This window comes from Coenobita brevimanus, chromosome 52, assembly GCF_032717465.1.
Source record: "Coenobita brevimanus isolate Jiangsu-jjx chromosome 52, ASM3271746v2, whole genome shotgun sequence".
Lineage (NCBI taxonomy): Eukaryota > Metazoa > Arthropoda > Malacostraca > Decapoda > Coenobitidae > Coenobita > Coenobita brevimanus.
The window spans coordinates 10,138,477-10,154,031 of NC_137005.1; the positions used below are offsets into that span (position 1 = coordinate 10,138,477).

The 15,555-nt window shown below is 41.5% G+C and overlaps 1 protein-coding gene across 1 annotated transcript in view; it reads left to right on the forward strand.

The window, feature by feature from the left end:
• Positions 1-15,555, forward strand: part of mEFG1 (mitochondrial translation elongation factor G 1) — a 132,742-nt gene that overhangs the window by 17,548 nt on the left and 99,639 nt on the right. Inside the window, exon 2 of the mRNA XM_080272986.1 lies at positions 10,255-10,407. Coding sequence (XP_080129112.1) covers positions 10,255-10,407 — 153 coding nt within the window. The remainder of the gene's footprint in view (positions 1-10,254; positions 10,408-15,555) is intronic.

The window sequence follows — 15,555 nt, forward strand, 5'->3', positions numbered from 1 at the left end:
GGTTTGTAAGATTTGCCAGCTTGAGGTGCACCAAAACATAGGATTCTTCCCATTTATTAAAATCATTTATGGCATGTCATACCAATTTGAAATTGTCATGAAAATTATCTTCCAGTGGTACCAGATATTTCTCAAAAAGAACTAAATATAGCCCCCAAATACCAGATGCAGTAATATTTCCACTTGCCAAAATGATCACTTAACATACAGAACTTATGTTGCTTATGTAGGTGCTAGACTTAGGCCTCTAAGCCTGCATTTTCAGATCTTCCAGAAATCAGTCACCCACATGCTGAATTGTGGGGTAGTGTTGCATTTTTCACTCTTAGGCAGAATCCTTTGATATTGCTTCCCACTAATTGATGTTGATGTGTGCACTCCAGCAATTACATATGGATGCTACTGATCTAACTAGCCTAATGAGGAAGAGGTTCGTTTTCTGGCCAGGAAGCAAGAGAGCATCCCTACCAAAGAGATAGCACAACAAATCAGATGGCTGCAGCTGGTCAGTAGAGTGCCGTTGGCCTCCCACCAAATGACGTCCTGCCAAGAAAACCTTGTCCAGGACAACAATGCAAGACGTTGAAGGCCACAGACAGTCTCCTAAGGTGTGAGGTGCATTAAACTTCTGATATTAAAGCTGCACATCTGAAAGCTAATCATCCCAGGCTCCTTCAAGGTGTCTCTATCCACTTTATCCAACAACAGCTGCTGAAGGACCTGAACCTGCCATCACATTTGCTGGCTAAGAAACCACTTCTTACCAAACAAATGTGCCAGAAATGCCTTGACTTTGCAAGAAGATACAAAGATTGGACCTCAGAAGACTAGAGGAAGATGATGTGTTCTGATGAGAGCACCATTGTGTGTTTTCATTCTCGTAGTTGGCGGGTAAGGAGGCCTCACATCGTGAGTCATGCACAGTGATATCATAATGGTATGGGCTTATTTAGTGGCGAAGTAGTCAGGGAAAACTTCTGCTTTCTTCCTAAAAACACAACAATGAATGCTGACTGGCATATGCTGGTGCAGGACAACAATCTTCTGCTCCTGCAATTTCAAGACATTCATGGTTGCACACATGTAATGCAGGACTCTGCCCCATGTCACAAGGCAAAAAGGGTTATGAAATTCCTCTCAAATCATGATATTCAAGTGCTGGATTGGCCAGGTTACTCTGAATTTGAGTTTCATTGAAAATACTTGGAATTTAATGAAGGACAGGCTTGCAACGTGCACGACCTTATCATTGCCTCACTTTATGGATGGGATTCGCAACATGTGTCAAAAGATGAATTCAGAACACTTCCAAAATTTAGCAGACAGCATGCCCAAATGCCCCCAGATTGTAATTAAAGCAAAGGACAATATTACCAAGTATTAGGATGCAGTTATGATACATAGTTTTGTCAGTATCAGTAATATATTCCCTGGAGTGTGATTTTTGTTTACCTTATGCCCAGTGCAGTCAGTGCCTGTGTGGTGTAGTCTGCAGGATGCACTTGGAGTGTAGGATTTTGGTTTAGTGTAAGATGCATAATCAGTAAGGCTTTCATTGTGATAACACAATTTTGGAATATTTAGATTAAAAAAGAAATATATCTATCTATCTATCTCTTGCCAGGCACCTAAATCCCATACCATAAGGGGTGGCCACAAACAAATCGCCTCCATGTTGCCCTGACCCCCACCATGTCACTGCCCTGCTTCCAGCTTACACCTTCCTCTCTCATATACGTCTCCACTCCATCCCTCCATCTCATCCTTGGCCTTCCCCTCCCTCTCCCCTCCTCCTCCTCACTCACATACACTCTCCTTGTCAGTCTCTTGCTCTCCATCCTCTCCATATGGTCAAACCACCTCAGTGTATAAATCTGTATAAACATATTCTAGAATCATGGTAAGATTGGTCTAAGCTCTAGTGATATACGATACAGTATTTCATGTCTTACTCAAACTTAAGATCCTGCACTACTTTTGGCAGACTCTGTATTTTAAAAGATAGTACAGCTTAAAAGGAAACCATCAGATTAAAAAAATAAAAAAATTGGAGGCATGTAACACTGCTGTGTAAAGTGGATGTATAATGTTAGAGTATTTTTTGATGTGTTTTGAATGATTTTGACCAAAATTTTTATGGGAGGACACAAGATTCCTTAGATAAGTAGGGGGAATTCATGTACCATAATAATGAGTAATTGCCAATAAATATGGTCAGAATTATTTACAAAGCACACACACACACACACACACACACACACACACACACACACACACACACCAAGAGTAAGAGGGAAAGAAAACAGGAAAAAGGAGTGGTTTAATAGAAGGTGTATGATAGCCAAAAAAGAGAGAGATAAGGCGTGGAACAATTGGAGAAAGAGAGGTAACGACAGAACAAAGGAAGAATATAAAAGAACAAGAAACGAATACACAAGAATACGTAGGGAAGAAGAAAGGAATTTTGAAAAAGGTATAATTGACAAATGCAAGGATGAACCCAAACTGTTTTATAGATTTGTTAATGGCAAACTGAAACAAAAGGAAGGAATCACCAAGCTGAAAGTAGATGGAGAGGTCCTTAATGATGCGGCAATGCAAGCAGAAATAATGAACAAACGTTTCCAGTCAGTTTTCACTAAAGAAAAGGAGCTTGTGGAAGGGGAGGGAGTGATTAGAAATGTTCCGGTGATGAAAGATATAAAAGTGGAGGTGCAGGAAGTGTATAAATTACTGGAAACTCAAGATGTAAGGAAAGCCCCAGGACCTGATGGAATTTCTAATTGGGTACTGAAGGAATGCAGAGAACAACTGGCGGATAAAATTCACAGCTTAATTGTATGCTCACTGGAAGAGGGAAAGTGCCAAAAAGAATGGAAGAGGGCAAATGTGGTACCAATTTACAAGGGAGGAAACAGGGAAGAACCCCTGAATTATAGACCAGTGTCTCTAACCAGCATGGTCGCAAAATTGTGTGAGAGAATCCTGAAAGACAGATGGATAAAATATCTGGAAGAGATGAATATTTTGGCTGAATGTCAGTTTGGATTCAGAAGTGGAAGGTCATGTGTTTCAAACTTGTTGAGCTTTTACTCAAGAGCGATTGATGTGGTACAGGAGAGAGATGGTTGGGTGGATTGTGTGTACTTAGACTTAGAGAAGGCCTTTGACAAGGTACCTCATAAGAGACTAATGTGGAAACTAGAATATATAGGAGGACTAAAGGGGAAACTTCTGGAATGGATGAGAGACTTTTTGAGAGACAGACAAATGAGGACAGTAATAAAGGAAAAGATGTCTGGATGGAGGGAAGTAACAAGTGGAGTCCTCAAGGCTCAGTGTTGGCGCCAGTAATGTTCCTGATTTATGTAAATGATATGGTAGATGGAGTGAACAGTTATGCGAGTCTGTTTGCTGATGATGTAAAGATCTTGAGGAAGATAGAGGTTGAGGAGGATTGTAAAATACTGCAGGAGGATTTGGATAGGTTACACAATTGGAGCCGGACGGGAAATGAAATTTAATGTAAAAGAAATGTAAAATATTGGAAATGGGTAAAAGTACCAGGAGACCATCACTGAATTATTTTTTGGGTAATGAATTAATCACAAAAAGGAGAGAAGAGAAAGATTTGGGAGTGCTGGTCCAAGATAGTTTGTCACCAGAAAAGCACATTAACAAGATAGTTGGAGAGACTTATAAGCTCTTGACTAACATAAGAGTAGCATTTCATTATATGGATGAGGAAATGATGAAAAAATTGATAGTGGCCATGATCCGCCCCAGGTTAGAATATGCAGCGGTAGTGTGGTCCCCACACAAAAAGAAAGATATAAACAAGATTGAGAGAATACAAAGAACAGCAACCAAGATGGTCCCCAGTCTGACAGACCTGTCATACAGAGAGAGGCTGGAAAAACTGGATTTGCCTTCGTTAGAGGAAAGGAGACAGAGGGGAGACATGATTGCGGTGTTTCAGGACCATGGTGGGAGTAGATAAAATTGACAAAGAAGATCTGTTTGTATGGGATAAGAGAGCAACAAGAGGACATGGAATGAAATTGAAAAAGTCAAGCTGCTTGAAGGATATCAAGAAATATAGCTTTCCTTACAGAAGTATAGACTTATGGAATAGCCTGGACAAAGAGATGCATTCAGTCTAAAAACATAAACAGTTTAAAGTTAAATTCGACTTGTTAGGTATATTCTTAAATATTTGGAACGACTTAGACAAAACTCATGTATCATAATAATGAGTAATTGCCAATAAATATGGATATTTGGAGACAAACAACACGAGCATTGCTACATTCCTGTATACTACACAATACACACACACACACACACACACACACACACACACACACACACACACACACACACACACAAGAATATAAAAGAACTAGAAATGAATACACAAGAATACATAGAGAAGAAGAAAGAAATTTTGAAAAAGGTATAATAGACAAATGCAAGGATGAACCCAAACTGTTTTATAGATTTGTTAATTGCAAACTGAAACAAAAGGAAGGAATCACCAAATTGAAAGTAGAAGGAGAGGTCTATAAAGATGCAGCAGTGCAAGCTGAAATAATGAACAAATGTTTCTAATCGGTTTTTCACAAATGAAAAGGAGTTTGTGGAAGGAGAGGGAGTGACTAGAAATGTAGTGATAAAAGATATAAAAGTGGAGGTACAGGAAGTGTATAAATTACTGGAAACTCAGGATGTAAGGAAAGCCCCTGGACCGGATAGAATTTCTAATTGGGTACTGAAGGAATGCAGAGAACAACTGGCGGATAAAATTCACAGTTTAATTGTGTGTTCTCTGGAAGAGGGGAAGGTGCCTCAAGAATGGAAGTGGGCAAATGTGGTACCAGTTTATAAGGGAGGAAACAGGGAAGAACCCCTGAATTATAGACCAGTGTCTCTAACCAGCATGGTCGCAAAATTGTGTGAGAGAATCCTGAAAGACAGATGGATAAAATAACTGAAAGAGATGAATGTTTTGGCTGAATATCAGTTTGAATGCAGAAGTGGAAGGTCATGTGTTTCCAACTTGTTGAGCTTTTGCTCAAGAGCGATTGACATGGTACAGGAGAGAGACGGTTGGGTGGATTGTGGGTATTTAGACTTGGAGGCCTTTGACAAGGTACCCCATAAGAGACTAATGTGGAAACTAGAGTAAATAGGAGGACTGAAGGGGAACCTCCTGGAATGGATGAGAGACTTTGAGAGACAGACAAATGAGGACAGTAATAAAGGATAGGATGTCTGGATGGAGGGAAGTAACAAGTGGAGTCCCTCAAGGCTCGGTGTTGGTGCCAGTAATGTTCCTGTTTTATGTAAATGATATGGTAGATGAAGTGAACAGTTATGCAAGTCTGTTTGCTGAAGATGCAAAGATCTTGAGGAAGGTAGAAGGTGAGAAGGATTGTAAAATGCTGCAGGAGGATCTGGACAGGATACATGATTGGAACCGGATGTGGGAAATGATATTTAACTCAAAGAAATGTAAAATATTGGAAATAGGTAAAAGTACCAAGAGACCATCACTGAATTATTTGATGGGTAATAAATCAGTCACAAAAGCAAGAGAAGAGAAAGATTTGGGGGTGCTGGTCCAGGACACTTTGTCACATGAAAAACATAATAACAAGACAGTTAGAGAGACATATAAACTCTTGACTAACATAAGAGTAGCATTTCATTATATGGATGAGGAGATGATGAAAAAATTGATAGTGGCCATGATCTGCCCCAGGTTAGAATATGCAGCGGTAGTGTGGTCCCCACACAAAAAGAAAGATATAAACAAGATTGAGAGAATACAAAGAACAGCAACCAAGATGGTCCCCGGTCTGGCAGATCTGTCATACAGAGAGAGGCTGGAAAAGCCGGACTTGCCTTCTTAAAAGGAAAGGAGAAAGAGGGGAGACATGATTGCAGTGTTCAGGACCATGATAGGAGTAGATAAAATTGACCAAGAAGATCTGTTTGTATGGGATAAGAGAGCAACAAGAGAACACAGAAAGAAATTGAAGAAGTCAAGCTGCTTGAAGGATATCAAGAAATATAGTTCTCCTTATAGAAGTATAGACCTGTGGAGTAGCCTGGACAAAGAGATCATCCAGTCTAAAAACTTATACGAGTTTTAAGCTAAATTTGACTTATTGAGAAATAGAGACGAGATTCCACGAGCATAGCTCATTTCCTGTATATCACAGTTAGGTATATTAGGTAAATACATAAGTATTTGGAACAACTTAGATGAAGAGGTGGTGCGGGTGAAAAACATTCATGTGTGTAAAAGTAGACTAGATAAATGTGGATATGGAGACAGGACAACAAGAGCATTGCTCAATTCCTGTATACTATAAATAGGTAAATACAAATAGGTAAATACACACACACACATCCAAATGATAGAAGGGAATGTGGTGCCAAGAGATGAGCTGTACAGGTATGGAAGATGCTACTTTGGGAGCGTAAACTTTACAGGCTTTAGGAACTTTTTTGAAGAAGCAGATTGGAGAGAATTCAGAGAAACAAGAGAAATGCAAAAGAAGTGGGATATCTTTCTAGGTGTCTAGAACTTGGGTGTGGAAAAATATGTGCCAGGAGCGAGTGGAAGAGAGAACTGGAAAAAGGATTGGTTCAATAGAAGGTGTATCATAGCATAAAGAGAAAGAGATGCGACATGGAACAAATGGAGAACGAGAGGTGACACTGGAACAAAGGAAGAATACAAAAGAACCAGAAATGAATATGCAAAAATCCATAGAGAGGAAGAAAGAAACTTTGAAATAGGTATAATTGACAAATGTTAGGAGGAACCTAAATTGTTTTATACCATAGTTTTCTCAATGGCAAATTGAAACACAAGGAAGGAATCAGTATGCTGAAAGAAGGAAATGTTTACGGAGATACAGTAATGCAAGCTGAAATAATGAACAAAAGTTTCCAATTGGTTTTCACTAAGGAAGGTAATTTTGTAGGGGGGAAGGGAGTGGCTAGAAATGTAGTGTTAAAAGATATAAAAGTGAAAGTGCAGAAAGTGTGTAGATTACTGGAAACTCAAGATGTAAGGAAGGCCCCAGGTCCTGATGGGATCTCTGATTGGATACTAAAGGAATGCAGAGAACAAGCAGCATATAAGATTCACAGTTTAATTGTGTGTTCCCTGGAAGAAGGGAAAGTGCCTTGGCCCCTTGGGAATGGAGGAGGGCCAATTTGTTGCCAATTTACAAAGGAGGGAATAAGGAAGAGCCCCTGAGTTATAGACCAGTGTCCCTGATCATCATGGTCGCAAAATTGTGCTAGAGAATCTTGAAAGACAGGTGGATAAAATATCTAGAGGAGATGAACAAAGACAGGTGGATAAAATATCTGGAGGAGATGAACATTTTGTCAGAAAGTCAGTTTGGATTCAGAAATGGAAGGTCGTGTGCCTCTAATTCGTCGAGCTTCTACTCAAGGGCAGTTGACATGTTACAGGTAAGAGATAGTTGGATGGATTGTGTGTGCTTAGATCTAGAGAAAACTTTTGACATAGTACCCCATGAGCGACCAATATGGGCATTGGAGCACATAAGAGGACTGAAGGGGAACCTCATGGAGTGAATGAGAGACTTCATGAGAGATCGACAGATGAGGACTGTAATAATGGACAGGATGTCAGGATGGAGGCAAGTAGCAAGTGATGTCCTGCAGGACTTGGTGCTGGCGCTTGAAATGTTCCTAATTTATGTAAACGATATGGTGGATGGAATGAACAGTTGTGCAAGTCTGTTTGGAGACGATGTAAAGATCATGAGGAGAGTAGAAGTTGAAGAGGATTGTAAAATGCTGCAAGAAGATCTGGATAAGATTTATGATTGGAAGCAGGAATGAGAAATGAAATTCAGTGCAAAAAAATGCAAAATATTGGAGACGGGTAAAAGTACTTTTTTTTTTTTTTTTTTTTTTTTTTTATGTGTCCGACTCTGGGCAAAGGCTCAGGGCCTATTTCTTGGGGGCAGTTGCCTATCCCAAGGCCCAGTAGTCCTCCCACACCTCCACATGTCACCACTTCGGCGCTAACACCCACCGTCCATATTGAATACATGCTAGGGCTGTCTCATACAGGACTGGTGTATTGGTATTAGCGGGGGTATTTTTACGACATGTCGGCGGGTCATCTGGTAGATCAGGAAAGTCTGCTTTCATGAAATTCAAATCCTTAAACTGTTCCCTGCCCCAGCCGGGATTCGATCCTGGGTCCGTTAGGACCGCAAGCCGCCTCTCTACCGATTCAGCCACCGCCTCCCCCATCGCTGAATTACTGAATGGGAAAGGGATCAGTCACAGAGGAACCTAGGAGTGTTGGTGCAGGATAATTTGTCACTCTAAAAACACATTAACAAGGTTGTCAGAGAGACGTATAAGTTCTTGACACACTTAAGAGTGGCATTTCAGTACATGGATTAGGAGATGATGAAGAAATTGATAGTGGCTATGATCTGCCCGGGGTTAGAATATGCGGCAGTGGTGTGGTCCCCACATAAAAAGAAGGATATAAACAAGATTGAGAGAATACAAGGAGCAGCAGCCAAGATGGTTCCTAGCCTGGCAGATCTGTCGTACAAGGAAAGACTAGAAAAGCTGAGTCTGCCTTTCTCAGAAGAAAGAAGAGATAGGGGTGACATAATTGCAATATTTGGGGCCATGATGACAGTAGACAAAATTGACAGAGATCTGTTAGGCGAGATGGGGGAGCAACAAGAGGACATGGAAAGAAATTGAAAAAGACAGGCCGCTTGATATCAAGAAATACAGTTTTCCACACAGATGCACTGACCTGTGGAGTTGCCTAGACAAAGAGATTGTCCAGCCCAAAAACTTAAATGAGTTTAGAGCAAAGTTTGACTGATTGGGACACGGAGACAGGACCCCACGAGCATGGCTCATTTCTTGTATGTCTCAACTAGGTAAATGCAACTAGGAAAATACACACACACACACACACACACACACACACACACACACACACACACACACACACACAGCGAGAAAGAGAGAGAGTGGAGGTAGAAATTAGGCATCAGAAATTCTGTGGTTGTTAGAAATTGACCCAACTAGCATTAAAGTTATTGGTGCAGGGGTTTGGCTAGTTTTATTCACAATACATTAAAGCAAGCGTCCTAATATAGTACTGTATTTCCTGTGATGCAAGAGTGGGTCAGGGCATTTGTAGTTCAGATTTCCTGTCTTATCTGATGGTCATGTTCCTAAAAAGATCAAAGAGCGTTGTTCTGAATTGCCTTATATCATCTGAACTTGAGTAATTGGATTTGCAGTACAGTATTAGAGTAGCTTATATATCAAAATGTTGCAGAATAATAGTACTATTTAATGACAGATATATCTATCTATCTATCTATCTATTGCCAGACGCCTTAATCCCGTTTGGGGTGGCCACAAACAAATCGCCTCCAAGTCGCCCTGTCCCCTGCCATTTCACTCCCCTGCTCCCAACTCACACCCCCCTCTCTCAAATACCTCTCCACCCCATCCCTCCATCTCATCCCAGGCCTCCCCCTCCCTCTTTCCCCCTCCACCTCACTCACATACACTCTCTTCGTCAGTCTTTCACCCTCCATCCTCTCCACATGGCCAAACCACCTCAGTATGTTCCTCATAACGCTTCCTATCACATCCACATCAACACCACAACGCTCCTTTATATCCTCATTCGTCAGCCTGTCTCTCCATGTGACTCCACAGGCTCCTCTTAAATAACTCATTTCCACTGCTCTCACTCTTAACTTGTGTCCTTCCAACAACGTCCAAGCTTCACTTCCGTACGTTAGAGTTGGTATCACAATACTGTCATGTAGTAACTTTTTCACTTCCATGCTCACTTCCCTGTTTCTTATCACTGCTTTCAAAGAACCAGCAACCTTTCTTCCCTGCTGTACCCTTTCAAGCACTTCACCCTCCAAACCTCCATCCTTACTCATCACACTACCCAAGTACTTAAACGTACTCACATTTTCCAATTCCTCACCATCCAACCTCGCTGTACATTCACTGACTTCACCTCTCTCAAAGACCATCACTTTACTCTTCCCTACATTCACCTTTAGATTCCGTTTCTTACACACTCTCCCAAACTCATCCATATATATATATATTCTTTATTATTAACTTTATATCAGCAAGTTATGATACTATGACACTTAGTCTAACATTAATATTTTCACTGCTTTTCAGTGGCATCACCCTGCCTTGTACTGCACCTCTGTGACCACCTTACCTTTGGAGAGGATCAGGAACATCGGAATATCAGCTCACATTGACTCTGGAAAGACCACCCTGACTGAGCGGATCCTTTTTTACACAGGCAGGATTGATGAAATGCATGAGGCAAGAATTACATGTATATATCTGTGTATCTATAAATCTATATACTATATATATATATATCATCCATCATCCAATCCTACATTGCCCCATGAGTAGCGTAGGAGCCCGGGGCTAGGCAGTTGGTCCCGACATTTAAGATGAGAGTGAACAGCCTCACTCATCCCTGAGTGGTATTACATGAGCAATCAACCCCAACCACCCCTTGGATATAAACCTTCACTGGCTCAATCCGATTGGAGCGCAATAATTACCCACTAAAACCACCAGACGCCAAAATCTGGTTATATGGTTACCACCCAGCATAGTAAATGCTTTCCTGGTGTACAGGAAACCATTTGGCTTGTCATTCAGTGTAGAGTCACCCACAGGCTGAAGGAAGAGGAAAGAAAGACAGAAGAGGGAGTGTAAAGTCACCCGTAGGCAGAAGGACAAGGAAAGAAGGACAGAAGAGAATGGAAGGATGGAGAGGAAAGGGCAGACACCCGGGAGCAGCATTACATCGAGCGAGTGGATGGTGAGTGCCCCCACCTACCACAAAATATATATATATATATATATATATATATATATATATATAATATACATGAGGTCCCGCTTGCAAGAGTATACCCATGCACCACCTTGTTGAAAATTGAGATAATGCTATCCCACAGTCCCTCAGAGTATGTACAGTACTTTCATATGGACTTGGTGGATGTGGTGTATGACCCAAGACATAAGGACGAAAACCCATAGAAATAACATTGGGTTTATATCGCCACTCTTTATCAAGCACAACCACTATATTCATTAATAAGCTTATTAATGTAAAACATCATTATTCTTAGTATTATTGGCGTTATTTTGTTTGTTATTGCATTTAATAGACATAAAGTGTATATTGTTCACATAAAAACACAGAACAACGATGACCAGGTGAAAAAAAAATGCTGCGTGTTGATAATTTTTTTGAAAAATTTATAAAACCTACGTTTTATGACAATGACCAGGCAAATTCATAACCAACCACTCTACAGACATTCAACTTCATCTTACAACATAAAGGAACTCACAAGCTATTGGCCTGCGGCACTAGTTTATGCATAATAGCAGCAGCATTGTATGCTAATATGTTGATTTTTTTTTTTTTTTAGGGGGGGTAAAAACAATAGTACCTTTACTAAAAACTTTTGACAAAATAGAGACAATCAGCTTTAAAATGATGTAAACGCCATTATCCTAGGTATAATAGTTTTTGCGGCATCATTCTTCAAAGTTGTAAAAACTTTAAACGCGATTTCTGCCACTTTAAAAAAATGGTGCATGGGTATACTGTTGCACGTGGGGCCTCAATATATATATATACAGTACATATATATATACTGTATATACATACATACATACATATATATATATATATATATATATATATATATATATAGTATACTCAATCCTCGTAAACCGCAGCAATTTGGGTCTGGACCACTGCCGCGGATTACAAATTCCGCTGTTTGTAAATAATAACTCTTATGTGCAAAATTCATTAGGGTCTGGACTTTGGCCAACCACCCCCCAAAGCACCCTACCTACACCTATCTAGGCACCATCAAACACAAACATACAAATTTAGGAATATTCAGTGCATATATTTAATAGAAATAAGCAAGGTTAAGGGATCTCACCGTAATCCTATGACGATATTACTTAAGTGAATGAAGTGGGGTGGTGTTGGGAAGAACTTAGAACCTCTCAGCATGAGGTGGAGGTGCTCCCTCATGCTGTTCTTCCTTCTCCAGCTCCTCAGCTTCCCTCAGGAAGCCCTCAAAGTCTGCCTAGTTTTGTTTTGGTTTCTCCCTGGTTTTGTAGATTGTCCTTATGGTCGACTCGTTCCTCCCATATTCTTTCGCCAAGCCTGCAAACTTCTCTCCCTTCTCAACATGACAAATGAGCTTCAAACGTTGACTGTATGACAACGGTGGCTGCTTCTTGATGCCACAGGGCTTAGAGAGCTTCTTCAGGGGTTCGGGAGGGGCCATGGAAGGTAGGAGGTGGGGGGAAAGTGCACAAAAAAAAGGCAGGTAGCTCTTGTACCGCACGGTGATGCTTTGTACTGTGCGGGTTGGCGGGCAGAACAACAACAACATGGCGGCATTAGTATGCACACTTGCCACCAGGGACGGGTGGTGATTGGTTGTTGGGTCGCGGTTATTAAATTGAATGCTGCGGTTTACGATTCTCCTCGGAAAAGGCCCACTTTGGTGCCTAGATCCGCGATTTTCGTGACTTCTATCTATCTATCTATCTATTGCCAGACGTCTCAATCCCGTTTGGGGTGGCCTCAAACAAATCGCCTCCAAGTTGCCCTGTCCCCCGCCATTTCACTGCCCTGCTCCCAACTCACACCCCCCTCTCTCTCATATACCTCTCCACCCCATCCCTCCATCTCATCCTCGGCCTCCCCCTCCCTCTTCTCCCCTCCACCTCACTCACATACACTCTCTTCGTCAGTCTTTCACCCTCCATCCTCTCCACATGGCCAAACCGCCTCAGTGTGTTCCTCATAACGCTTCCTATCACATCCACATCAACACCACAACGTTCCTTTATATCCTCATTCGTCAGCCTGTCTCTCCACGTGACTCCACAGGCTCCTGTTAAATAACTCATTTCCACTCCTCTCACTCTTGACTTGTGTCCTTCCAATAATGTCCAAGCTTCACTTCCGTACGTTAGAGTTGGTATCACAATACTGTCATGTAGTAACTTTTTCACTTCCATGCTCACTTCCCTGTTTCTTATCACTGCTTTCAAAGAACCAGCAACCTTTCTTCCCTGCTGTACCCTTTCAAGCACTTCACCCTCCAAACCTCCATCCTTACTCATCACACTACCCAAGTACTTAAACGTACTCACATTTTCCAATTCCTCACCATCCAACCTCACTGTACATTCACTAACTTCACCTCTCTCAAAGACCATCACTTTACTCTTCCCTACATTCACCTTTAGATTCCATTTCTTGCACACTCTCCCAAGCTCATCCACCAAGCCTTGCAGCTCCCCTTCGTCTTCACTCAACAACACAGTATCATCTGCAAACAAACAGTACAGGGAGTTTCCAAACACTATCCTCTCTCACCAGGGCCACTCTAACATCAACTACCCTACCTTGTACCTCTTTTATTACCCCATCCATGTACAGATTGAACAACCATGGAGACATGACACATCCCTGTTTCAAACCAACTTTCAAAGAGAAAAATTCACTTAGTTCACCATCCACACGCACTGCAGCCTTAGCACCATCGTACATACTCTTCACAGCATTCAACAACTTCCCATCTACTCCATATATTCTTAACACTTTCCACAATCCTTGTCTATCCACCCTGTCATATGCTTTCTCCAAATCCATGAAAGCCACATACAACTTCTTTCCCTTCTCTAGAAACTTTTCCACTAAAGATCTAAGAATGAATATCTGATCTACACAACCTCTTCCCTTCCTAAAGCCTCCCTGTTCTTCTCCAACTAATTTCTCTGTTATTTCTCTAACTCTGTCTATAAGTATCCTACCATACACTTTTCCTATTATACTAAGATGACAAATGCCCCTATGGTTACCACACACTTCTTTTTCCCCTTTTCCTTTGTACAAGGGCATAATTATACCTGACTTCCAATCCTCCGGGACTCTACCTTCCTCCCAGGCCATTCTGCACATCTTCCACATCCATTCTACTACTATCTCTCCCCCATGCTTCAGCATTTCACCACACACTCCATCAATTCCTGGGGCTTTCCCTGATTTAACTTTCTTCATTGCTTCCACAACTTCTATCCTACTGATTTCTTCCTGTCTTCTCACCTCCCTCCTTCTCCCAGCCATTCCCCAGCCACTTATACTCGCATTACTTCCATCCTCTATGTTTAACAATTCCTTAAAGTGTTCTCTCCATCTGCTCACTTTTTCTCCCTTCTCCACTAGTAATCTACCATTTTTATCTTTCACTCCCCTGCTAACTTCACTTCCACCCTGTCTTACTTTTTTCACTTCTCTCCAGAACATTTTCTTACAGTCCCTCCAATTTACACTCAAATTCCTTCCAAATTCCTCATCCACTCTCTTCTTAATCTCTCTTACTAATCTTTTCACCACTCTCTTTCTTTCCACATATAACTCTCTCTTCCGCCTCTCAACTTCTTCCACGCCCCTATTTCTCATCCATTCATTGTATGCTTTCTTCTTTTGTGCCACAGCCTGTTTCACCTCTTCAGTCCAACACGCTGTTCCTTGCACCCCCCTCCGTCTTCTCTTCCTTCCACACACCACATCACATGCTGCACATATTTCTTCTGTAATTATCCTACAGACACCTTCCACGTCTCCCATCTGCTCCAATTCATATTTGCCCAATCGTTCCTCCACTTCTCTCTTATACTCTGCCTTTTTCTCATCCTCTTGTAACCTTTCCACTCTCCTTGCAACTACTCCTTCCTCTCGTCTTTCCCTTCTTCTATTCCTCCATCTTACTTGCATTCTAATTCTGGCCACCACCAAGCAGTGGTCAGAAAGTCCACTCCCCCAACCTCTATACACTCTTGCATCCTTTACACATCTTCGCATCCTTTCATCCACACACACATAATCAATCATTGCCTTTCTTTCATTCAGTTCACCACCCACCCTTCTCATCACTCGCCATGTATACCTGTGGATCATTTTATGCCTGAAGAGGGTATTGGCTATCACCAACCCCCTCCCAGCACAAATGTCCACTAATGCACTCCCATTCTCATCTATCTCAGCAGGCACACCCCACTCACCAACTATTCCATCCACCTTCACATTCCCAACTTTACCATTCATATCACCAATCAAAAACACTCTCTCATTCCTTCCAAACTTTTCCATGCACACTTCCACATTTGTCCAGAACTCTTCTCTCACTCTTCTAGCACGATCTTGCGTTGGTGCATACACACACACAATTGCCCACATTTGTATTCCAACTTTCAACTTTACCCACACAATCCTTGACCCAACTGATCCATACTGTCTTATGTTCCTCTTCCATCTTTTACTCACAACTATACATACTCCTTCCTTTGCCCTCTCATTCTCACCTACTCCTGCACATATACCCCATCCATTCTCCCATTCTCTCA